The sequence below is a fragment of the Pelodiscus sinensis genome, chromosome 6, assembly GCF_052426305.1.
Source record: "Pelodiscus sinensis isolate ZL-2025 chromosome 6, ASM5242630v1, whole genome shotgun sequence".
Lineage (NCBI taxonomy): Eukaryota > Metazoa > Chordata > Testudines > Trionychidae > Pelodiscus > Pelodiscus sinensis.
In genome coordinates this window covers 10,107,604-10,134,170 of record NC_143057.1, presented here as the reverse complement: position 1 = coordinate 10,134,170, position 26,567 = coordinate 10,107,604, and the positions used below count along the sequence as shown (strand labels likewise).

At 41.7% G+C, this 26,567-nt stretch overlaps 1 protein-coding gene across 1 annotated transcript; it reads left to right on the top strand.

Annotated features, from left to right (window-relative positions):
- The first annotated feature begins 146 nt into the window (after positions 1–146).
- HSDL2 (hydroxysteroid dehydrogenase like 2) lies at positions 147–25,325 on the top strand. The gene is made up of 11 exons (XM_075931413.2): positions 147–311; positions 7,061–7,224; positions 10,009–10,107; positions 10,282–10,396; positions 12,988–13,091; positions 14,181–14,279; positions 19,316–19,510; positions 20,039–20,110; positions 23,012–23,245; positions 23,681–23,809; positions 25,150–25,325. The coding sequence occupies exons 1-11, from the start codon at positions 295–297 to the stop codon at positions 25,260–25,262; spliced, it is 1,341 nt and encodes a 446-aa protein (XP_075787528.1). The 5' UTR covers positions 147–294; the 3' UTR covers positions 25,263–25,325.
- Positions 25,326–26,567: the final 1,242 nt, after the last annotated feature.

Here is a 26,567-nt window from a genome sequence, read left to right as displayed (position 1 = left end):
AAGAGCGGCTGAATCTCCGCCCCGCCCCCTCCTGCTGCCGGCTCCCCTCGGACACTGGTTGCCATGGGGGCGGGGCGAGTGAGGCGGTAACGGGGCGGGGGCGGGGCTAGCGGTGACGAAGGGCCCCTCCCATTGTTATGCCCTTTACCCTAGTGGCGATCGGCCGTTGGAATCCGGCGCGCCAGGCCGAACCTGCGAGACACGCGCCGCGCGCCGGCCTCGGGGCTCCCCCTTCCACCGCCCCCCCCGCTATCCGGGGGCCTCGGCCTCCTCCGGCGCACGCGGCTCACCGCCATGCTGCCCAACACCGGGTAAGCGGGGCCTCCGCCCGCCCGTCTGTCTGTCCATTCCCCTTCCTGGCCTGCGCCCATCCGTGCGCCTTGTGCCTGGCTGCCCCCCCCCCCCCCGTGTCGGTCTGTCTGCGCTGTCATATCCCCCCCCCCGTGTCGGTCTGTCTGCGCTGTCATATCCCCGCCCCCCCTTCGGTCTGTCTGCGCTGTCATATCCCCCCCCCCCCCCCCCCCGTGTCGGTCTGTCTGCACTGTCATATCCCCGCCCCCCCTTCGGTCTGTCTGCGCTGTCATATCCCCCCCCCCCCCCCCCGTGTCGGTCTGTCTGCGCTGTCATATCCCCGCTCGGTCTGTCTGCGCTGTCATATCCCCCCCCCCCCGTCGGTCTGTCTGCACTGTCATATCCCCGCCCCCCCCCCCCGTCGGTCTGTCTGCACTGTCATATCCCCGCCCCCCCCCCCGTCGGTCTGTCTGCGCTGTCATATCCCCGCCCCCCCCCCGTCGGTCTGTCTGCGCTGTCATATCCCCGCCCCCCCCGTCGGTCTGTCTGCGCTGTCATATCCCCGCCCCCCCCGTCGGTCTGTCTGCACTGTCATATCCCCGCCCCCCCCGTCGGTCTGTCTGCGCTGTCATATCCCCGCCCCCCCCCCCCGTCGGTCTGTCTGCGCTGTCATATCCCCGCCCCCCCCCCCCGTCGGTCTGTCTGCGCTGTCATATCCCCCCCCCCCCCCCCCCCGTCGGTCTGTCTGCGCTGTCATATCCCCGCCCCCCCCCCCCGTCGGTCTGTCTGCGCTGTCATATCCCCCCCCCCCCCCCCCCCCCGTCGGTCTGTCTGCACTGTCATATGCTCCTAAGGGTTGCCAGATGGTTTCAACAAAAATACCAGACCCACTTGACATTCCATCACAATCTACACTCCATCTTATTTAGAAAATACCCGACATTTCTATTTTCTCAATTTGTTTCCCGAACAGAAAGCTCAAATACTGGACTGTCCAGTTCAAAACCAGACACCTGGCCACCTATATGCCTATCCCCCCCCCCCATCAGTCTGCTTGCACTGTCATATGCCCCTCTCCCCCTTAAAGCGGTCTGAAAAAAGTGGTTGTGTGTGTATGCATGAGCATTATACTAAGGAAACAGCAACCGTGGTCACAGGGGAGAGTAACCCCTGCCCAGCAAAGTAGCCAGTCACATAAAACCTTCTTCAGGGTTTAACTTCTTTTTTTCTTTTTGGTTGCATGAAGGTAACCACGTGTGCCTTGTTTCTCATAGTAATATACCTGAACATTATTCACGTAGCAGTGTCAATAGGCAGTCCCTGCCCCCAAAGGACTTGAAAGATAGGCTTCCTCATGCACAGTTGGACCAAATAGCAAAATGCAGAATGGGCTAGCTGAGTTTGATTCATTATTAATCATATTGTTACTGGAGTGCCTAAGGACCAACCGCGAAAGGGCTCCTCTTATGCCAGACAGAGTAGTTGACAGGCCTTGTCCTGAAGAGCTGACAATCTGAGCTGTAAAAGATGGCAAGAGAAAGGGGTATAACATACAAGCGTCTTAGTGACTGGATAACTCCCAAAAAGGATTGTTGAAAAAGAAGGGAGGTTGGTGGGAATCAACCTCCTTGCCCCCTTTAATTTTCAATCCATGCTCCAAAGTAGGGATGTTTAAAAGACTAACCAAAAGCCTGGACCTGCCACGAACAGAGCTGCTCCAGCATCCTGCCTGCCACCCTCCCCCACTGCACTACTGCCTCTGATATAGAGACAGGGACCGTGGGGGGGGATGGGAGTTTATGCTCAGGGGGAGCCGGTGCTCCGTGGAACCTCCTGTCACCCCTCTCCCCTCACTGCTGCCTCTGTATCAAGAGGAAACAGTGTGTGAGGGGAGGGGGCAGGTGGGATGCTGCTGTAGCCTCTGTCTGCGGGGAGGTTGGCCACCCCACGGATGGGAACTGCTGCCACAGAGCATCCTACCGCGGTCCATACTCCCCGTGAACAGAAGCTTCTCTATGGGATACCGGAGTAGCCTCTGTCCATGAGAAGTTTGGGCACTTTACAGATAGGAGAGGCAGGCAGGAACCAGTATGTGTGGGGAGCCAATTTTTTTTTAGACAATTTCCCCTTGCAGACCGGCTCCGCCTGCCACCCTTCACAGCTGCCTTTGACACAGAGACAGCAGCACAGTGTGGCAGGGGGCTCTCCCAGAGTGAAGCTGGGAGCTTACTGGCTGCCGGCCCCACCCCGGGAAGAAGCATTTTAGTAACCGTGTAACAGCTAAAAATTGTTGCAGCTACACAATTACTAAAATAAATGAAGCAAAATGCAGGACAATGTAGCACTTTAAAGACTAACAAGATGGTTTATTAGATGATGAGCTTTCGTGGGCTAGACCCACTTCCTCAGATCAAATAGTGGAAGAAAATAGTCACAACCATATATACCAAAGGATACAATTTTAAAAAATGAACACATATGAAAAGGACAAATCACATTTCAGAACAGGAGGAGGATGCGGGGGGGAAGGAAGGAAGGTAAGTGTCTGTGAATTGATGATATTAGAGGTGGGGAGAGTGGGATGTTTGTGAGCTAATGGTAGTAGAGGTGATAATTGGGGAAGCTATCTTGGTAATGGGTAAGATAGTTTGAGTGTTTGTTCATTCCTTCTTGGAGAGTGTCGAATTTTAACATGAATGACAGTTCAGAGGATTCCCTTTCAAGTGCAGATGTAAAAGGTCTTTGTAGCAGAATGCAGGTGGTTAAGTCATTGAGAGAGTGTCCTTTCTGGTTAAAATGGCAAGAAACTGTTTTTTCTTTGTGATCTTGTCTGATATCTGTTTTGCGGGCATTAATCCTTTGGCAAAGTGTCTGAGATGTTTGTCCAATGTACATAGCAGACGGACACTTTCGGCACATGATAGCATAAATTAGTCTCCTATAGACAACGACCTAACCTCAAGATGATTCTTACCAACAGCCACAGGACATACCACACTAATACCAACCCTGGTACCTTCCCTTGCAACAAACCCCGTTGCCAGCTTTGTCCACATATTCATTCTGCTGATACCATTATTGGACCTAACCAAGTGAGTTATAAGATCAAGAACACATATTCCTGCGCATCCAGAAATATAATCTATGCTATCATGTGCCGAAAGTGTCCGTCTGCTATGTACATTGGACAAACATCTCAGACACTTTGCCAAAGGATTAATGCCCGCAAAACAGATATCAGACAAGATCACAAAAAACAAAACAAAACAGTTTCTTGCCATTTTAACCAGAAAGGACACTCTCTCAATGACTTAACCACCTGCATTCTGCTACAAAGACCTTTTACATCTGCACTTGAAAGGGAATCCTCTGAACTGTCATTCATGTTAAAATTCGACACTCTCCAAGAAGGAATGAACAAACACTCAAACTATCTTACCCATTACCAAGATAGCTTCCCCAATTATCACCTCTACTACCATTAGCTCACAAACATCCCACTCTCCCCACCTCTAATATCATCAATTCACAGACACTTACCTTCCTTCCTTCCCCCGCTCCACCCCGCATCCTCCTCCTGTTCTGAAATGTGATTTGTCCTTTTCATATGTGTTCATTTTTTTAATTGTATCCTTTGGTATATATGGTTGTGACTATTTTCTTCCACTATTTGATCTGAGGAAGTGGGTCTGGCCCACGAAAGCTCATCATCTAATAAACCATCTTGTTAGTCTTTAAAGTGCTACATTGTCCTGCATTTTGCTTCAGCTACCCCAGACTAACACGGCTACATTTCTATCACTAAAATAAATGATATCTAACACCCCTTCTCCAAAGCCTGGGAGAGACAGAGCTCTTTAAAAAAAAAATTGTCAGAATTGTTTTAAGGTGAGCAAAACATGGCACTTTTCCATGGTCTTGTTTTCAGAAATAGCTAAACTATTTTGTCTGAAATTTTCCAAAAGGAGTCTTAGGAAGACGCTTAGTGTGGACATTTTTTGCCCAAACACTTAAAGTTTGGCCAAGTTGTAAGCAACTGTCAACAAGATTTTATAATAGGAATTGTCAGGTACCAACCCCACGCATAGCCTTTATATAATAAAAATGTATCCTGTATTTTCTGTATTATAATCCAAAAAGGATCAGCATAATAGCATTTCAGCTTACACACCAAACCAAATTACAAAATTATGTTATCACATCTATGCTGTAGCTGGGATCCTGACCTTGTAACAGCTATGTAGTTGGAATTTAAAAGGGAGCTGCCAGGAGAGAAGTTTTTGTAGGGCAAAGGGCACAAGAATGTAGGTTGGAGTAACAATGCAGAAATGTGGGCAATGAGAGAGCTTTGGAGAGTTGTGTGTGACATTGGTCAATATATTTAAGAATAGAAGATTTTGCAATAAAAATAATGAATCTAATTACATAGTGTATTTTGATTCTGAAAAGTGGATCATCTTTATGTGTATCTTCTGAATTTAGGGACAGCTGCTTTTTCCTTTTATTGGCTGTGCAAGGCTCTGCAGAGCCACAAGAAAGTGAATTTGGTTTTTTTTGTTCCTTTGTATTATCAACAGAGTTGAGTAGTAAAATTTAAACACTGGGTAGAGAGGTAATTGTTTTGGCCTGGTGTTGCAAGAAAAGGAAAGAATTCAGCTTAATTCTTAGCTCTCAAGCTGCATTTGAAGAGCAGGCTGCTTTTTCTGCGCTTTGACCACTGAAAAAGTTTCCACCAAAATATTTTATGACTTCTTTGTGGAGTGTTGGGCCTGGAAGTTAGGATGGAGAGGGTTTCGTATAAAATTGGAGGTGAGGAACTTCAGAGGGTGATGGTTTATAGTACATTCAGTGAGTTTAGTAATTAGAGATTGGATAGTAGTTTTGGTGGGGGGTTTTTAGATGGGAGAGACTAAATCATGCCTGTGTTTTAAGATAGGAAAACAAGGGAATGAGCGCTTAAAGAAAAGACTAAGGGTGGGAATGAGAGTGGTTACGAGGGAGATCAGAAGATGGAATGAGATGGGGTCACTGGGGCAAGTGGAAGGATTAGACAAGGCAAGTAGATGGAAAAACTTCAGTGTCTTTGATGGGAGGAGGAGAGAGCTCTAGGAGGGGAAGTACACACCCCACAATGTACAGATCACATGAATTAAATACGCACATTCTCCGTCTGTTGTTCTTTAGCTCTAAATGCTCAGGTTTTTGGTAAATATCCTGATTTGCTGTCTACAAATAAATCAATCTCTTTTTTGACCGAATTTAACACTGTATAAAAGCAGATGGCCCAATGTTGGCCCCAGCGATACTGTAGCTACACTGAAATAACTCTTCAACTCAGATAAACTATGAGTTTTTGCAGGTAATGAATATTAGAATCTAGTCAAGTAAGTTTTGAGCTTTCTGTTTTGGTTCTCTTGATCCTATATCTGCATGTTTACCAATTAATCTGAATCCTGCAATGTGATCTGGTTGACCATACCTTGCAGGGCCCTATTGACTTCAGTGGAACCTCCAAAGGTGCATAGGATTTGTGTTTGTGGACCCCAGTCTTGCCCTTTTCAAGGCCAGAAAATTTTCTCTTTAGAGTGCTTTGAAATAGGAGCATGCTCAGAGTTTGCAAAGGGCTATCTGAGACACAGATTAAAATTATGAATAAAGACTGGCACAGATTTTCAACAGCATGTATGCTAATGTGCATGTGCACAGAACTCTGTGCATATGTGCGTGCACATATGCAAATTGGAATTGCTCTCGCATGGATTTGCGCACATGTGGAAATTTAGATCTTTGGTTTTTCACTAAATCATAGAAAATAAGTTACAGATTTTATGCAAGACAACAAAATGCACTTCTGTATTTGAAAAACCTATCACTTAAGAGAAAATACTGTCGAATACTTTTAAAATACTTTAAAAAAAATTCATTATTACTTTGTGCTCATATACCAAATGTTGACCTGAGATTGTAATATCTTTACAAAGATAAGTTTGTTTTATTGCACTCATTTTAAAGTTAGAACAGCGCTATTTTTGTGTTCAAAATGCTGTAATTTATAACATACTTTTCAAGGTGTATAAGTGGATTATGCTACATAGAGGAAGTTTGAGATATTGAGATTTCATTTCAGACACTGCACTCTTATTCTATTATCTGAATCCAGCACTTATAAAACTGTTATATGAAATGGTAGATGAGTATCATTGCAAAACAGAGAGGAACCATTTGTGTAACCCAAGTGGTCTTTTTAGCCCTATTGTCTATAAACTTATTAAGTTATCCATGTGCACTGACTTTGTCACATAATGTTGTGCTGTAGCTTTATAAACATATGGTATTCCTACATGAATAATAGAGATGTAAAATCATGTTTAATCAATTGACCAATTAAATATTAGGTTAATCTAACATTAGCTACTTAAATGACTAAAGCGGGAATCTGGGCTGGGGCTGGCTGCCAGCTCCCAGCCATCCACTAGAGCAGCCCAGCCTGCGGGTGCAGATAAGAGCAGGTGGGGAGCTGCCCCAGCTTCCACCAGTTATCAGTTAACTGAAACTGGTAAGCATTACCTGTTTAGTTAGGTTGATGCTTACTGATTAACTGGGTAACTGTCTGACCTTTCATATCCCTAATTAGTACTTAAATAATTATGAATTTTAGCACTATTTATAATTATTTTTTCCCTTATGTGACTTGTAAGTTATCTTTAACTTATTGATTTCACACCGGAATAAATGAACCTTCGTCTCTCCTGCCCACCTTGCTTTCTAGGAAATTAGCGGGATGTACTCTTTTCATCACGGGTGCAAGCCGGGGCATTGGCAAAGCAATTGCTTTGAAGGCAGCAAAGGATGGTGCGAACATTGTGATAGCTGCTAAGACAGCTGAGCCTCATCGCTCTCTCCCAGGAACAATATACACTGCTGCAGAAGAGAGTAAGTTTTAATGAGAAAGGGTGGTCTTGTTAAGGCATTTGACTAGGACTCTGGAGTCCTCAGTTGGTTTCCTGGCTCTGCTACAGACTGTCTGTGTGACCATGGGTAAATCATTTAGTTTCTCAGCCCCAGTTGCCCATATGTAAACTTGGGATAATACTTGCTCTGTTTCACAGGGGTGTTAGCAAGGTAAATGTATTAATTTGTGTGTGGTGTGATGTAAAAATGTGAATGGGTAACCAGTTACCTGGGAGCTGACTGCAGCCTGCTGCAGGCAGAGAACTGCTCTAGCCATGCCAGGTCCCCATATGGGCTGCTAGCTCCCAGCCTGCATAGGGCCAAGAGAGCCCCCTTGCCCACCTCTTTTTGGGCTGGAGTGGCCCCCTCCTCCTGCCTGCTGGGGGGGCAGCTCTAGCTTGGTCATAGCTGGTGGGTGACCTCCACAAACCCCCCTTTAATCGGTTAACCTATTAAACACTACGTTTAACCAGTTAAACAGGACTTTTCATCCCTAGTGTGAAGAACCGAGGATAATGAAGACTGTGTATCTGTATAAAATATCAGAGGGGTAGCCATGTTAATCTGTAGCCACAAAAACAGTGAGGAGTCCTGTGGCGCCTTGAAGACTAAGAGATTTATTTGGGCAAAAATAAATTTTGGCACTTCAGTGAAATAAATGTTAGTCTTCAAGGTGCCATGCAACTCCTCGTTCTTTTATAAAAAGTATGTGTATAGAGCTAGATAGGTGGCTAGAGAGTGTTGGCACATACTCTTCAGTATTTTAAAATTTCTTTTCAGTGTTTATTAAATAGTATTCAAAGAGTTAAGGGTGTTCTGATGTTCCCGTTTAAAAGTAGCCTTCCTAGAATTTGATTATTGTAGTAATGAAATAAGAGTTGGTTATAGATGACTTGAGTGTTTTTAATTCTAAGTTTTTTAGAATTAAAAATATCAGTTGAACCATTACTTTAACATGTGACTCATCTAACATACAATAAATATTTTATTTAAAAAAGGTATTGCCACTACAGTTGTTAGCTTGCTTTAAGGCAAGCTACTATTTGTTGTAAAAAATGTGTGCAAATGTGCAGCATAACAGTCAACCCAAGTGCACCTCTATGCTTACACACAAACCTTTGTAGGATCTAACCCTAAAACAATATTTAGTTTGGTTATGTATTTCCAGCCTTTTAGAAACAGAAGGGAATGTGTTAAATTACTCCTATATTTTTTTTAATAGTGGTATGATGGAGGGATGTAAGCAACTAGTTGGCTGTCTGATAAGCAAGTGCTTATCAGATAGTCAACTAGTGACTTAACTAGTCCCGTCCCCCCGTTGCCTTTGTCAGAGAGCGACAGCAACGGGGGGAGCAGGGTCTGGTGCTCGGGGGAGCCGGCTTAAAAGTAGATTCCCCCAGCACCGTCTCTGTGGGGGAGAGGACATGGGGTACAGCAGGGAACTGGCGGTGCTTTCGCCTTTGAAATGTAGCAGGAGCGGGGCTCTTGCTAGATTTCAAATCAAAGTGCCACCAGGAACGCAGGGCCAGTGAGGAACTCAAACAGTCCCCTTGCTGGCCCTACACTCCCCCTGGCGCTTTGCTTTTTTTTTTTTTAATGTACAAGAGTCCTCCTGGGGGCTCTTGTTTGTTTCAAAAGCAGGGAGCAACAGGGCTCTTGCTACATTTCAAAGGCAGAAGCACCTGTATCGACTAATTGAACAGTCGATGCAAATTACATCGACTATTCGATTAGATGATTAATTTAAATTTAACATCCTTAGTATGCTGTTGATTCCCTAATTTATTTTGGGATAGAAGTATGATAAAAGCAGCAGAAGCAATCTTAATATTTAGGTTGCCTAGCATTTTTCGTTATTAAAAATTCTTCAGGTCATTTTTCAAGTGCTCTAATATTTGTATGGGTTGCAGCAGGTCTTCAGAATTTGTCAGGGGAACAGTTCTGAGGTCATGTAAATGCATTCAGGTTTGGAAGGCTTATGAGCCACTCATTTGTTTTATTCATGTCATCTTGCTTTTGACTTGTTACCAATCCATTTCTCCTCCCCCCCCCTCGTGGCAACTTTGACCATGAAGTGCCCCATCATGCCGCTTACAAAGCACATTTGGAAAGGACACAGACAAAATAGATTTTCTGTTCATTCCCCTCTTCCCTTCAAATACCCTTTGGCCTCTAGAGTATGGTACACAGTGCTGGAACAAAGAGACCTCTGCTCACCAGCATTCACTCTGTTTTTTAAATAAATTGGCTTCTCACTTCCTTCTCCCTGTTCATTCCTCTAGTCCCACAAATTACACTGGCATGAAGCTCAGGATGAACAATATTTACTTATGGATTAGCCTCTTCCCAGTTTAAGCAGTAGTCACTGATTATTTTAAAACAGATATTTCAATTTTAAAAATATGTTAGGAGCACTATTAAGTACAGACCATATTTTAACTTTTAGCAGTTTCCCAGTAACTTGAAATTTCCCCCTTTCTCCAAGGAAGTCTCGCTGAGGAATTCATTGTTGCAGATTCCCCATTACCTTTCATGATCAAATAATAAAAGATGTTGCTATCTAGGAAAGTGAGTGTTTTCTTAATGAATGTGAGTGTTGGTCCCTAATTCCATTGGAAGTTGATGGTGCTCAGGACCTGTAATGGTTGTTTTATGTTTTTGAAGTCTGGTGGTAATTACTAACTCACAGAAAATATTTTATCCCATATTAGATGCTTAGTGTAAGCTTAAATTCAAAATGAAATGTCTTTTTTTCCTACTGTACAGTTGAAGCTGCTGGAGGAAAGGCTTTACCATGTATTGTTAATGTGAGGGAAGAACAGCAAATTGTTGATGCAGTGGAGAAAGCTGTCCAGAAATTTGGAGGTATAATGGAGAGTTCATGGACGGTATTCTGCATGTTAATGAAAAATCTTTTAAATTTTCAATCGAATTAGTGAAAACTTTAGCTTAAAAATTGAATACATTTGAATAGAATCCTTTTTGTTTTAAATGGTGGAGTTTAAAATATTAAAGCAAAATGAATGATTTTAAACACAGGAATAGACGTTTTGGTGAACAATGCGAGTGCTATCTCCTTGACTGGCACCTTGGAAACTCCTACAAAGAAAATAGATCTTATGATGAGTGCTAACACACGAGGAACCTACCTTGCGTAAGTACTGTATGTGGATAACTAATTGTTTGAATGCATCTGTAGATTGAATTACATAATTTTCAACCTAGTTAACTTTACTCCGTAACTTTTGTAATTATGTTATTATACTGACTTTTTAATCTGTGGGGAAAATTTAAGGTACAAGTACAGGTTGTACTTCCAAAATCCGGGACTCTCTGGCCTGGCAACATCTGTGGTCCTGCAAGATCACGGATGCTCCTGGGGCAGAGAGCCCAGAAGCCTAAGGGCAGGCGGCCCAGCTGGGTGGGATATCAGTGTTGGCACACTGGCTTGGGGCAGTGCCCAAGAGTGCAGGGCTAAGACCAGAGCCCCGGGGATTTCTCCCAGCTGCGTGGGAATGGGGCTAGAGCCCCACAGCTTTCCTCCGACTGCACAGGAATGGAGTCCTGAAGCAGGAGCTGGAGCCTTTGCCACCCAGGGAGCCAGCAGGAGCTGGGCAAGAAGCCCAACCAGGTTGGGGGAGATGAGGCAGAGTTGTCTGCCGGGGCAGCCTGCCAGCAGCAGGTGACAGGCTTGGGGACCGGTGGCAGGAGACCTCCCCTGGTCTAGTAAATTCTCTTGTTCAGGACCAGTCAGGTCCCGATGATGCTGGACCAGAGAGGTCCAACCTTTAGCGTGTGTGTTTGTGTATGTACAAACATACATAAGTGAAAAAATGGTTGAACTTGCAACTCTGTTATGGGTTGAAAGACTAATGGATGTGCTATGTGTCATTAGAAAGGTTTTCCCTTAAACTTACAATAAGATCTATGGCCCAGATCTACAAAGATATTTAGGCTCCTAACTTACTTTGAAGGCAATGGAAGTAAGGACTATAAATATCTTTGCAGCAGGTCCTCAATATCTGATCTTGAGTGCCAGTGATTAGTAACTTTCTGACACAAGTATTCAGGTTCTTCATACAGTTAACAAACAGCTTAGATAATGAAATTCTGCAAAATGAGCTCGAGCAGACCCTTCCCTCCCCCAACTTTTAATCAGTTAACCATTGCAACAATATGGTTAATTGGCTAACTGGCCAAACAACATGTGCAGTTGACCAACCACCAAAACAATGCATTTAACTAGTTAACCAACTAATTGGAATTTTCCTTCCATGCTATCCTCACGTCAACCCATTTTTCTTCTTCCCTTGCTGCTTGTGTAGCCAGGTTCTATTAATGTGTGAAAAAGCAATTCTTTAAATGCAATTTGTGGTAAATTCTAGGTTCATGATATTGCATTTAAGAGTGGTAGCATTGTTGTATGTGGTTCTTAAATTTTCTATTTTACATATATTTTTATCAATATGTTTTTGGTTTGTAAACTTGCAGAAAATTAAAGCATACATTAATTTGAATTATATAGTATAAAAAAAAACCTGCATTGAAAAGCACTCTCCATCTCAACCAAAACCATCCTTGCCTAACCTCCCACTGAGAAATATAATGGAGTGCACAGCTATGTCTTACAAAGTGCCCAGAAGTTAACATGACTTGGGCTTGTTGAATCAAAAGAAGCAAATTTCAGGGTCATGGCTGTAGCCTGTGGAATTGAAAGCAAACTTTTTTTTTCTTCAGATGAGAAAAAATTTGTCTGATATTCAAAATTATACATTTTGTTTACATATTTGAGTTTTGGTTGACTACAAAGCAGTTATTTAAACTAGACTAGACATTTTGTTTAATCCTACTTATAATTTTAATACTTTATTGTGGCATAACCTAGAGATCTTAATTGGGTTTAGATCCCATTGTGTGCACTCTTCAGACTTACAGTAAATGACAATCTCTACTCTCAAAGAGCTAACCGTCTAAAGGTTCGCCCTTGCAATTGACTGCACATAACTGCGTGTCGTCAGTTGTGGGGTTGTAGTCTAAAAGCTTACAGGAGTTTCTCGCTACTAATTAAGTATCATAAATTACATTACTTTCCACCATCCATTTGCAGCACTAGGTTTAGAAATGACAATTGACCAGCTTTCATAAAATACAGTTTGCATCTTACTTTTAGTCTTTGGATTTTTTAACTCAATAAAATGGGTGCAGTTTTCTTTTTAATGAAGAATGGGATTTTTCCAATAATATACTTTTATGACAGGAAAAATACTTGAAGGTTGACATGTATGGCTAATGTGCAAGAAAAATCTTTCTCAGATAACATAACAAATGATAGTCACAATTAAAGCTGCTGGGTGCTGAGCACTTCTGAAAATTTGGCCCAGTATGCATGCATAAATATTAGGAAGAAACTTTAATTTAGGTTACATGACATCATTATATTGGTTTTCTCTTTAGATTAAGCAGAATATTGGCAGGTGCAAAGTAATGAGATGGGAGTAGATTACTTTCGAATTCTTTAAAAGATGCTCTATATTCACTAGCATCTCTAAAAAATAGGCATGCATCTGACGAAGTGGGTCTTTGCCCACGAAAGCTTATGCTCCTACACTTCAGTTAGTCTTTAAGGTGCCACAGGACTCCTCGTCACTTTTTCTAAAAAATAGTGGTTTTGCCAAAATCATCAAATTTTTGTATAAATAAGCACCTTATAGCTACTAACTTGTCTAATTTTTTTTTCATTTGCAGATCTAAAATATGCCTTCCTTACTTAAAAAAGAGTAACATCGCTCATATCCTCAACATTAGCCCACCAATTAACCTGAATCCTGTATGGTTCAAAAATCACTGTGGTAGGTGCTGTTATGTTTTCTATTTTAACATTTTTTTAAATGAATAAGTAATTATGAAAGGTACAAGAGTGACAGGCTTGTTATAATGTGCTTGACCAGGTACAGTACAAGCAGTGGAAGTTTAGGCTTCCTTAGCAACAGGCCTGCTGATGGGGCAGGAGTCTGAGGGGACAGAGTACAAAGGAGGCAGTTGCTCTGGGGCCTGGCGATTCAGAAGGGCACAGTGGCCCAGAGCTCCAGGCCCCTTTGAATTGTTGCCAGAGCAATAGTCCATGCAACGCCGAGGACAGCGGGAGAGGTGGGCGGTACAGTTGGGGCAGTGCTGAAAGCTAGCTGCCCCAGCCAAGCCCCTTGTGCTCAAGGCTCTGCCCCTTCTGTGGACACAAAGATGGCTTCCTCCCCTCTTCCCCCCCCCCCCCCCCTCCAGCTCCCACAGCTTGCCCTGGGGCCCATAGTGGCAGTCGCCTCATGATTATTTCAGTCGTCAGAGGATAACTCAGTTTTTGTGCCCTGTTCACCCTTTCTCATGTAAGGAATACATTGGCATAATTTCATGGAACATCATGTTAGACTGTACTAGTTGTCCTCATCCATTCCTTATCTGGAAAGCAGTCAGCTCTCCCCCGGTATGTTGTTCTGTTATAAGAACAATGAAATACACTTCTCTATTCCTGTGGGGCCAGAAGCCAGTCATAGACCTTATATTTACAGAACAGCTTGACAATTCTGCTGTCTCTGTGCTCTTCAAAGTGTTTTGTGCCAAAGGATGGTAAAAAGGTAAGTTTTCAAATGTATAATGAAACTAGATTACCTTTGCCTTGCAGGAATTTTTGTAATTGCTATTTTAGTGCAGGTAAAACAATAATAAATGGCATTGGAAAAAAAAAGTTAATCTGTGTTTAAAACATAAAAGTTCAACGTAGACCCATTCTCATTTCAGTTCTTTCTTTGTGCAGATTGTTCCACCCTAAGGAATTTGTTTTTAATATATAATTATAGTGCATCAAGAAGTAAAGAATTAAATCAATTAATCTTAACATTTTATCAGACATTTTTATCTTACTAAATAAAATTCTTACTATGTCTTAGCATATACCATTTCTAAATATGGCATGTCCATGTGCGTGCTGGGGATGGCAGAAGAATTTAGAGGAGAAGTTGCAGTGAATGCTTTATGGCCTCAAACAGGTAACTTTCTTTTAACTTACTTTAATGTTCTTTTTGATGTTAGTAGTTGTATTTCTTCTCTGCTCAGGCTTCCATGTTGCAGATCTCATATAATTTTAAACAGGTTTAAAACTGTTTTGAGCAGGTATTTGAAAATTAGTTTACTGAAGGTTGTTTTTGTTGTTCATTGCTGATGTTCAATGTTTCTCCAACAAAATACTGGTATCTGGTAGAGCCACTATTGTTTCCTAGTTCTCAGTTGGCAAGCCACTATGACTGACCACATGTGCTGCAAATAGCGAGTGGCTGCTTGTAGCAGTTTATTTATGACATTCATTTGAATAAAACAACCTATGAACTGTTTGACTCACTGACCCCTTTTAAAAAAAATATTTGCCAGTTGCTTTTCTTAAGTTCATTTACCCTGTTCTCCTTTTAATGTGCACAGGTCTCTGATATCAATAGAAATTCAAAGGGACTATCATTTGTTATGTTATCTGTAATATATGCTGTTCATCTGTGTCTCTGAGAAGATACTTGGCAAGAACCAAATTTTGATCATGTTTGGAATACCATGCTTTCTTCCTGCCTCAGTGCAGGGGGCTAGATGTGATGACTTCTTGAGATCTCTCCCAGCCCTACATTCTTATGATTCCATTAAATTTAGGGCCCTACCAAATTCATGTCCATGAAAATGCATCACAGACTGAAAAATCTAGACTTCCACCATTAATCTGGCCTTTTGTGTGCTTTTGTCTATATATACTATACAGATTTCATAGGGGAGACCAGTGTTTTTCAATTATGGTTCCCTTACCCAAAAGTGAATTGCAGGTAGTTGCAAGATTATATTAGGGAGGTCATGGTATTGCCACTCTTACTTTTATGCTACCATCAGAGCTGGGGAGCTGAGGAGCAACAGCTGTTGGTTGGGCACCCAGTTCTGCAGTTAGTGCCCTAGCAGCAGCAGTGCAGAACTAAGGATGACACACCATACCATGCCACCCTTATTCCTGCGCTCTTACCTGCCCATGGGCATGGGCTCGAGCCTTCCTTCACCTCCATTGCCTCTGCATGTAGTCGTTAGGATTAACCCATGTCCCCAGACTTATCAGTTAATCAGGTTAATGACTATATGCCAATGTCCCTAGGTTGTGGAATCCCCATCACTGAAAATTTTTAAGAACAGGTTAGAAAATCTTTCAGGGATGGTCTCAGCATAGTGTGATGGACTAGATGAAATTGTACTGGCATAGCAATTTTGATTTTAAATAAGTCACATATCTAATTGAAATAATTATCCTGATACAAAAACAATATGTAGACGAGGTCTTACTCTCTCAACTTGGAAGAGCAGAGTAATTGAACCAAGGAAGACTGATTCTCAAAATAATGGTGTAGGCTACATTCTTTTCCACCTGTACAATGTAACACTAGTCCTGTAAAAACAGACACCTCTACATGTCAGTGATTTAAAGCAAATGAATGTAGGAAAGTCCATATGTGTTGAATATTTGTTCTTATTTATCATTAGTCTGCCTACAGCTTCTATTTATGTCTCAAGTAATGTACTTAACTAAAAATATCTTATGACTTTGTGAGCAGGAGAGTAAATCTGTTGTTGACATTAGAAAGACTTTTATGTAGTTTGTGTTCAGTTCGTAATGCTTTGACAGGTGGTAACCAGATTCAGAGTTGTGGGAAACAGCTTGAAATCTAGAACATAACTCTTCTCAGTATTTTAGCCATTTTCTAATCCTTTCCTCCCCAGGCCCTCCCTGCATATGTGTCAATATGACTTACAAGTGTTTTTAATTTAGGCAGTATTATAAGATATAGTCATTTATAGATATGATTTGAAAAAAAGGAAAAGTGCTATACAGGATCATAGGGACAGCTTTCATATGCTGCTTATGCTCATTTGAATATAAAGAATATATGTATGCTTAGAATTCTAGCATATTGATAACATAAGCTGAATAATAAGGTTTGCAGTACTAATATGTTTCAAATTTGTATTTAAGTTGAATCATTTAACAATACAACTAATGTGCTTTAAAAGAAATCATGAAATAGTTCCCTCAAAACAACTGGGGAACTAGAAAATTTCAAACTTGAGTGGTACTCCAGTTTTTTTAAAAAGGCGCTTTTTGCTGTTGATTAAAATATCGTTAAAAAAGAAATCAGATATTTCTGTCAGTTACATCTTTGTGAATCTGTGACTGAGCTGTAACTGCAGTTCTTGCTCTCTCTTCCTTTCCTTCCCTCCTTTGTTCCAAAACCCTTATGGGCATTTTGATGTACTGCACTTACATAAGGTAAACTTTCAAAGTTAGAAAACTGGATTAAATTTTGTGTGTGAATTTAGTATTTACAGCCAGTGCTGAATTGACACTCTCAGAGACTGAAGTCCTTTATTTGAACAAAAGAACAGGTAGAACCGACAGCAAAAATGAAGGCTTCTGCATGCAGCCCTGCCAATGTGCTTCAGTCTTGACCCGTGGAGATCACCTCTAGCATTTGTTTATACTAGAAGGTTTTCCATAATAGTTAAGTTAGCTGACCTGGTGCTAACTTCTACTTCCTGACAAGTATAGAAAAGGACAAGTTATGGTGGTGAGTTAGTTGTAGTTAGAATCCTCTGGGACCGGATATAATACTGACCACACCATGGTCTTGTCAAAACTGACCACAGAATTGTGGTCCACATCATGTCACTTTACTTGTTAAGAATCATGTTCAACTAGCACTCAGTTCTTGATTTCTCTGCTCACATATGATGCAGTAATGATATGGATTTTCGTGTGTGTGTGTGTGTGTGTGTGTGTGTGTGTGTTGGAAACAATGAATATCTTCTAGCTATAGGGTCAGAACTCTCTCTAAATCTCTGATTCTTGGGTATGGTGCAGACTGTTTTAAACTGTAAAACATTTGCAGTGAGATTGGATAAGGAGATGTTTCCCCTTCCTCAGTTCCTTTTAGATATCAAGGATCTAGCTAGATAAACTGTGGCAGCAAGCCTCCCAGCCCTGGTCTACAGGCTCCGGCTCATATTATTACTCTAAAATAGTCTGTGTAGACATTGCAACTCATGCTGGAGTTAAGGCACTGTACTTTTGGGTGGGGGCAGGCTTCAGAGCCTAAGGTCCAGCATGAGCTGTATCTTCAAAGCATGAGCCCAACCTGGCTTTGGAGGCTACACTGCTGCAAGCTGTATTCCTTATCCTGAAACAGCAAGCTGGAATTCCTGCCTGTGGTTCCTTGACTTTAGCCCATTTTCTTGCTTTTTCTCCTTTGTTAGGAGTTGGAAAGTAAGGTGCGTGTTTTTTTTTAATTTTAAATAGTTCTGATTCCATAGCAACTGCCTCTCCTAACCCAGGTGGTTTATTCTGTTGTATTTTCCCCCCTGCCCTGACATTAGATCCTGTAGGACAGTGGTTCCCAAACTTTTCAGCATCATGCCCCCTTTTTGATCTTTGAAAAATCCTCAGGCTCCCCCCCACCCCTCCCCCAGCAAAACTTGTTGAGCAAAAAAAAGAACTGACTGGGGCAGCAAAACTTGATGGGGGAGGGGGCTGGGTCACCTTGCACCCTCTCCCCCCCTCGGAATTTCTTCATGCCCCCCAGTTGGGGAACCCATGCAGTAGGAGAATCCACGCTTTAAAACTGTGTTTCTTACAGAAGCAAAATGTCTGTGACAGACTCCTGCATACCTCATGTTCTTGTGGCTTGGGTAGAATGGCTTTTGCCCAACGGATGTTTGTAGTTTGCCACTCTGGCCCACACTGATCTTGAGTATTGGCTTCAGTGCATGCAGAAAGAAGCTCCTCTTGATCTCCAAGTTCACAGTCTCTGCTTCTTCAAAACACTAATCCCTATGGCTACCCAAGTTCAAGTCTAAGAGATGCTATATTGTGAGGGGCCTTGGAGGGCAAAACAGCATGGGATTTATCACCAAATTATCTTTCTCGTTATCAAGTAACAAAGAGAAGAAGCAAAAAAGAGGACACCAAGATGGATTGATTTAAATTAACGAGTAGTAAATCTTGGTTTAAATAATTGATTTTAATCTTGTTTTGCATTAACCTTTTTTAGTTCCTTTCCTAGAGAAAGGCTGATGATCATTGATTGGAAACAATTAAAACATGTTGATTTGCAAGTAAATGTACCATTTGCACAAAATTTGGTATTACCTCTTGCCAACCAGGCACATACACTGTATCTATACATATTTATTTAAGCAACTGTATAGTGTAACATCTGTTTATTCAGATTCCTAACTTCACCATTTGCTACCATAATAAAAATGGAAATGGACACATTTTTTATTTACTAGAGTATTAATCTTTTTACTCACATTTTGTGTGACATTCTACTTGGATGGAAAGTGAAAGTCAATTAATTTGAATCTTTTAAGTTTTTTTTATTGGATTAAATGAAACAATCTTAAATGAGCAGGATACATAAGAGAAAGTAGTTTTTATCATAATAGGTCTTGCATTTAAAAGTGATTTTTTTTTTTTAAAGGAAAAGTATTATAAAGGTATTCTTAATTCTTTATGGGATGGAGGGATGTACTAGAAACTAGCTTATTCTCACCACTTTTTATTCATACACTGAAAGAGGAAAATAAAATTTTGCTTGCTTTTTCAACACCCAGTTGGAATCCTTAAATGTAATGAATTAAGTAAGTGAATTAAACTAGTTGAGTAAAATAAAATGAAGATATTCTTTCTTTAACCTCCTCAAAAATGAGGAGTACAGGATCTGCCAAAAAAGCTCCCCGCTGTTGGCAGAGCTGCGGATAGACTTTACTTTCACTTTCAAAAGGGCACTTGATCGGCACAGCGCCCGAATGTGAGTATGCAAATGAAGCCTGGGATATTTAAATCCTGGGCTCATTTGCACTTTTGAAGTGCTTGATTTGCATCCCTCTGTCAGCAGCGGGATGCAGTCTGAAGGTAGCCTAAGTGTCTGTGTGCAGTAGAAGAAGGGAGAAAAACATTAAAACATCAGTGCTGACCACCAGATTTTCTTTTTTCCCTTGAACTTTTTAGCTATACATACGTCTGCTATGGATATGCTGGGAGGAGCTGGTGTGGAACAGCAATGCAGAAAAACTGATATCCTTGCAGATGCTGCATACTGCATTTTAACAAAACCAAAAAGTTTCACAGGAAACTTCGTTATTGATGAGAATCTTCTGAGAGAAGAAGGAATTAAGAATTTTGATGTATATGCAGTTGCACCAGGTAAAACAGGTGTTAAGAAAGGAAATAAGCTACAAGTAAGTTCATAATCTGTTCTTCTGCTAAAGACTGGCAGATATGCAGTCCCATTGTACCCTTGCCTTGTGCATTCCCAGGAACAGTTGGCTCAGTCTTTCAGAGCCTCCACTTCTGAAACTTCCACTAACTAAATATCAGTTAACAAAAGGAAAATCAAAATGCTTTTTTGTTTCTCACTGATTTATGCAAACGGTTACTCTTCAGCCTATGATTTCTCTCCTGCCTGTTCAGGTGCCCTCTGCTGCTTCTTTTTAGTGAAAGGTTTTCCATTATGAATCCACAAGACTTCTAGTTCTGTTTTACACCTCTAAGTAAAATCTGTCTCTAAATAAAAATATTAGATACTTGGCTTTCCCTTGGTACTGACTTTTTCTTTGCAGAAATTCTGCAATATCTATTTAGAAGCTTAGACTTTAATACTATTACAAAAATAGATTATTATAATTTTTGCCACTTTACTCATTTTTTATTTATCTGTTTGTTTATTTTTAGGTCACCCATTACTACCAGATTTCTTTCTAGATGTAGATCCTGATACTTTAGCTATGAAAATGGAAGCACAAGGTAAGAAATTAAGTACTTATATCAAATTCATTCACTGAGCCTAATTTCAAATCATGAAGGTGAAATATAAAGGTTGTTAAATATATTTCCTCCTAAGAACTTAGTCTCATGAAAGATACTTTGGGGGGCAGGGGAGAATTATGTGTGTTTGAATTAGGGATGTGAATGGGCGATGCTTACCATATAACAGTTAACTGTTACCTGGAAGCATCCATTTGCCCATGGCTGCTGGCTCCCAGCCCACGGGGGGAGAGAGGGAGGGCTGCCAACTCCCAGCCTGTGCTGGCTGGGACCTGGCAGCCCTCCCCTCAACCCCTTACTGTTTCTGCCCCACATGAGCCAGCAGACTCCTAGCTTGCTATCCCACATGGGCTGGGAGCTGGTAGTCCCCCCAGCTGTTGCTTCTCCCTCCCCTGCCCATGCAAGGCTGCTGACTGATTAAATAATTAAATGGGATGTTATATCCCTAGTTTGGAGGCAAAGGCTCCCTATTTGAGGTTGGGTCAAAATTTTGCCTTTGACAGGACTTTGAAAATGGTACCTAACTAGAAAAATAAAACTGTGAAGCACTCTTCATAAGTCTGAATGTTTAGGGATTATTGATACTTCCTGGGAAAAGAAATAAACAGTCCAAAACACACTACTCAGGTTTCTTTCATGATCTGCCTTGCTTAATTATGTACCCCTCTTTGTAAGGATGTAAAAGAATCATCTGTTAGTCAGACTACCTGATAAGCATAGGCTTATCAGGTAGTTGAGTCCACTACTCGCTCCCCCACCCCTTGCTGCCTCTATATCAAAGGCAGCAAAGTCAGGGGGGGGGGGGAGGAGCCAGTGCTGGGGAGAGCCAGATTAAAAGCTGGTTCCACCCAGCACTGTCTCTGTGGTGCGGTAGGTGGAGGGGAGGGCAGGGGAAGGAAGGGGAGGCAGAGGTGCAGCAGTCAGGGACCTGACGTGAGCCGTGGCTGCTGAGTCCTGGGTTGCGCTTGATCTCAGACCTTGAGAGGTCATGTAGGCCAGCGGTTCTGCCCCACTTCTCAGCCAACCAGCGCCGGGCAGGGGCGGGGTCTCCTCCTGGATGCAGGAAGAGTGGTTCGCTGCGCAGCAAGAGGGCTGCATGGAGCTTGGCACAGCAACCTTAGATCAGCTGCAACCTGGGCAGTAGCACTCAGCTGGCGGCTGGAAGGCAGCACAGAGCTAGATGAGGGGGGAAGGGCAGATACTGGAGACTCTGGGAGTGAGGCTAGTGCTGGGGGACTCTGGGGATGGGGGGCTCTAAGAGATAGGGGATTGACACTGGGGGGCACTGGGAACCAGGCTAGTATTGGGGAGGACTACGGGGGCAGGGCTGGCACTGGGAGGGTTCGGTGCAATGGGCTCTTGGAAACAGGAGGCTGGCACTGGGGAGGGAGGTCTAGTGGTGGGGGGGCTCTACGAGGCGGGGAGATGGCACCAAAGCATTTGGGATGGGGGGCTGGCACTGGGCAGCTCTGAGGGAAGGAGGTTGACACTGTGGGTGGTGCAGGGAACTCTCGGGTTAGTGGCTGGCGCTGGGGTGTAGTGGAGGGGTGGGGGGCTCTAGGAGTTAGGGATGCCACTGGGGTGTTTTGGGGACTGGCATGTACCCCAGTCTCCAGAGCTGCTGCATACTGCCAGCATCAGCCATCCTCCACGTGGTGACTCCTGGAGCTGAAGACACTATTTGCGGCAGTTCTGGAAGCCAGGGCTTTTGGTGGACCGGTAACATTTTTTTTTGCATATTTATTATGCAGATATGCAAATACAATGTTGCTGGTCCACCAAATGGGTGAATGGGTTTGCTGTCCATGGTATAAAAAAGGTTGGGAGCCACTGATGTAGGCCAGTGATTCTCAACGTTTGTAGGCTCAGGGCCAATTTTCCCTCTAGTCTTTTCCATCCACATGTGGATTTTTTCCATCTATGTGTGGGATACAGTTTTTATGTGCACCAAGTCATGTGCGGATGTGCACCACCAGTAGAAACACAAACCTAGCTGTGGGCGTACTGCTAATCAGCTGGGCAGTGTTGGAATCTCTCCTCAGTGGCGCACACAAGCTCACAGCTTACCAGGAACCACGCCCAGGATCTATTTGTAAGTGTTGTGACCCAGAAAATAGTCTGGGGGTAGAGGCTCTGGGGTGGTTTCAGGTCCTGTGCTGGGGTAGGGAGTGGTTGGGAATGTTGGGTCTTGCCTTGGCACTCACCGTGCAGTGGCAGCTCCTGTGCTGTGGGGCTGGCTGGGCTTGGCTCTCTGCTAAAGGCATTGCAACCTCTGGAGCTGCAGCACTGCTCAGGTTTGGCTCTGTCCCTAGATTGGACTAAATTTGTGAGAGTGAAGGGTGTCTCATGGAGTGGCAGTGCCACTTCCTCGGATTTGGCCTACCTGACAGTCTGTGGGCTGGGCCAAACCTGAGTGGTTTTGGGACTCCAAAGGGTGCAATGCCTGGAGTAGGAGGTGAGCCTAGCAAATCTTGTAGGACAGGAGCTGCCGGTCTTTGAAACATTCTGGCAAGCCAATTTTGGATCCCAACCCATGGGTTGAGGAAACCCAAATGCAGTCCATCCCCACCCCACCTATTCTCTGTTATGAGGCAGGACCAATATAGCTATGCTGTCCATCAGTGGAGTATAGGTCATCAGTTCTTTATCTTCCTTCTTTTTAGTATTCATGTTGACTAAATACACTTTTCAGCCTTCTTTTTAAATGATCGAAGTCTTTTGTTTGGCAGTTGATAAAGTGTATTTCCTTGGTCTTAAGAGCTAGAACACTGCTGATGTTTTAAAGTGCCGTAAGTGTACTTTTGATCAGTTTTTTGTAGAGCTATGTTGTAAAAATTTATGTACTTCATTCAGTGAAATCTCCCCCCACATATCCTCTAGGTGCTTCTCCATTGTTCAAGGAGGGGAAGAAATTAGAGGGAGCCAAGCCTGAAGGCCCCGAGGGAGCCAAGCCTGAAGGCCCGGAAGGAGCCAAGCAAGTAGGCCCTGAGGGAGCAGAGTATGCTGCTGTCAAGCCTTTGGGGCCTGTTGCAGAAACCTTTAAAATTATTCAGGGAGCAATCAGTGAAGACGTTGTGAGGACTACCCAAGGCGTTTATCTGTTTGAACTATCTGGTAAGTAAAACTTTCTTCTATTAAATCTTCACATGCACATTTACAGTGAAATACATTCAGCATTTACACAGAGAAATAAATACTTCATTCTTAGAAGTTCATCCAAAGTACAAAAGGAAAAACTGTGTAGCACTTTAAAGACTAAAAGTGCTACATAGTTTTTCCTTTTGTTTTAGCAAGATCAGACTAACACGGCTACCTCTCTATTACTATTCATCCAAAGTACAGGGAGGATTTTTATTTGACACCTTGAAGAATGTGGACATAAGACTGCTTACCTTTCTTTGCATGAAACACTAAATCATTTAAATTAACAAATAATTACTGTCTCGTTACACAGCTGACATCAGGAAAAGTTACCTCAGAAGGGCAAGAACTAGGGACAAACCTTTTATTTGATGTGCTGTCAACTAATTCCATTGTTCTTAATTGTAGGTGATGAAGGAGGAACTTGGTACATTGATCTTAAGAACAAAGCTGGGAGTGCAGGAGTTGGAGAGCCTCCTGTGAAAGTTGATGTGGTTATGAGCATGTCCACCAATGACTTTGTGAAAATGTTTTCAGGTGGGTAGCAAAGTTTTTACCAAAGTCGAGCCAGGTTTATTGGTGTTTAGAATTATTCAAATAATTAACTAATAATTAGATATTTCTTCTGTTTCTATATTGTTATAACTGGTGAATCTTAGGCTTTTGGTGGTTCTAGTGAAATAATTATTTCCTTGATCTCTCTCTTCCTCTTAAGTTGTTCTCATCTGATAATATAATGCATAGTGCTATCTTCATATCACTGAAATCTTAACAGATAATTAAGATACTCCCTTTCCTTCCCAATTTTTTAAGATTTTTGAGAAAACTCAATAGGGCCATTGATATTTCCACTGGATTCTCTCTAGATCCAAATCACTTGATACCTGCACATCTGCAGATATCCACTTTATATCCATGGATATCCACATCTGCACATTTGAGGATATATGTTTTATATCTGCGGATGTCCATGTGGACATCCATGACACATTTTTGCACATACGGATGCGGATGCAGATACAAATTTTTTATCTGGGCAGGGCTCTACATATAGCCCCTGTAAAATTTTACACACTCATAGTTTGCAAGGTATAATGTATCTACAGAGTGCACAAACTATTAGAGTTGTTCAAATGAACTGATATCAAACACATACTCCATCACTTGTTTATAAGATGAGTTCAGTGATTAAATAGTAGTTTCTATTAAGTTTTTGTAGTCTAAAACTAAACTTTTGCTAACACTGAATAATTGAGATCAGTTTTAACTAGAGAGCTTGGTAGCAAAACAGGTACATTTGTATTTCACACCTGGAGACTTGAGTTCAAAATACTCTGCTCAAGAAAGGCTGCTATTCTTAATTTAGTCCTTGTTTGGTCATATAACAAAGCCACAACATTCTGCTGCAGTCCAGCATTGTTAGCAGGACTAGAATGGAGCGGAATTGGAGATACTTTTTGGAAAGGAAAAATTTCTTCACAGTCTTTTAAAATTGTATTTGGATGCTGTTATGTAGCACTTTTCCATTTTTATTACAAATTGAAATAATCATTATCACTTGTGGATATTCAGAAGAGACACTGCATAAATCATAAATTCATCACATACAAGGGCAGTTTTTTTGATAAAGTCCACAAAAAGTCACCATAGAATTGTTGGCTTAAAAAGGGAGTATCTCTAAGCCTTGATTAATCAAACCACTCTGTTCAGCCATGCAGTTTGGCATTCTTAGCATGAATCAAACACCAAAAAATTATAAGGAAGAGACATCCTTGCAGCATCTGATAATCCATTGTCTTTTAGTTGTATGCGTTGTCCCCCATGCACATCTGTACTACTTTTCTTTTTTCTGATAATATTTTATTCCCTCTTTTTAGGCAAACTAAAGCCAACCATGGCTTTCATGTCAGGAAAACTGAAAATCAAAGGTAACATGGCCTTAGCAATGAAGCTGGAAAAAATGATGTCTCAGTTCAGCTCCAAACTTTAATTGGAAGGCTTATTGTGTGGAACATTGGCCTTTAATAAAAATGTAACCCTGTTGTATAAAGCACTAATTCTTGATTTTTTTTGATGTATTATGAAAAATCTGAATTTGACCTGATGAAATATGAATTGGTAGAAGAAGAAGAACTTGACATTATTTTAACTAGGACAACAGATTCATTATATGTCATAATGGTCCAGGTGTCTTGTTCCTCTCCTCTGGGTCCTGCAGCTCTGTCTGGTTTTGGAGAGTATTTCCATTTCTTCCTCTTTAGATCCCTCATTGGGTTTGAGGCTTCCATGTTCTAATCATCATTTTTTCTAAAGAAGAAGGCTTATACTGGATTTTCTTCAAGTTAATCAGTTGTACTGAGGAGCAATAAAATAAAGTGAAGGTCACACAGTGTGACCATAAGGTATTCCCTTTTCTTTAAGAGCTATAAACTTACTGCCTCTTGTGCTGGAAGAGCTTCAGAGTTGAGAGACTGGAATCAATTTGCCATAATAGCCTTGCAAGGCTATGTGATTAGTATGCTGGCAATTCAAAATTATAGATTTGTACTCCCAATTATACAAATATAAATTGATGTTTTGGGGTTTTTCTCTTATGTGTTACATTTTTTTCTATACTAAACCTTTTACTGTGGAACTAAGGAGTTCTAAAATTTCTAAGTCAAACTTGGGAACTCTTAGTAAATTATACTAATTTAAAAAAATAGACTGCAAGCCTTTGTGACAAAGTGCCTAAATAATTCAAATAATAAAGTTTTTACAGAAAATATTTTAAACATAATAGAATTGCTGCTGTAAACTCTGTCCTGCCAAGCTGTACTCAAATTAATTAAATAAACAGAAGTATTTTATATCAGCATGCATGAACAAACATGTCTAAGCGCCGAATAAATAATTGTATTTATTTTTAATATCTTGCTATTTTAATTAAAAGAAATTAATTCTTATCTTTAAGAAAAATTTGCCTTAGTGAAACAACTTTCTTAATAACACTTAAAACAAAAATTAAGTGTATTCTGAAATGTCCCGCTAGCAGAAAATAACAATTCAGAAATCTCAGATGAGAACATATGTTCCTGGAACATGTTTCTAAACCCTTCCATACAATTTCTAAACCCTTTCATACAACTCTGTAGAAAGTTGAACAGATAGTGAATCTAACTATGAAAGCAAGAGTACTTACTTGTATTTCTTCTCCATGATCAGCTCTGTGTCCTGAACATCTCTACTGGTCCATCAACCCCTTCTGGTCCATAATTAGGACAGGACATAAGATAGTGCTGTACTGGGAAGGATA

What these genes read in the sequence shown, in the direction of transcription:
- HSDL2 (XM_075931413.2), top strand. An exon ending in TTATCTGTTTGAACTATCTG is followed by an intron (nt 23,246 to 23,680) that starts GTAAGTAAAACT and finishes TCTTAATTGTAG; the next exon opens with GTGATGAAGGAGGAACTTGG. An exon ending in CTTTGTGAAAATGTTTTCAG is followed by an intron (nt 23,810 to 25,149) that starts GTGGGTAGCAAA and finishes CCCTCTTTTTAG; the next exon opens with GCAAACTAAAGCCAACCATG.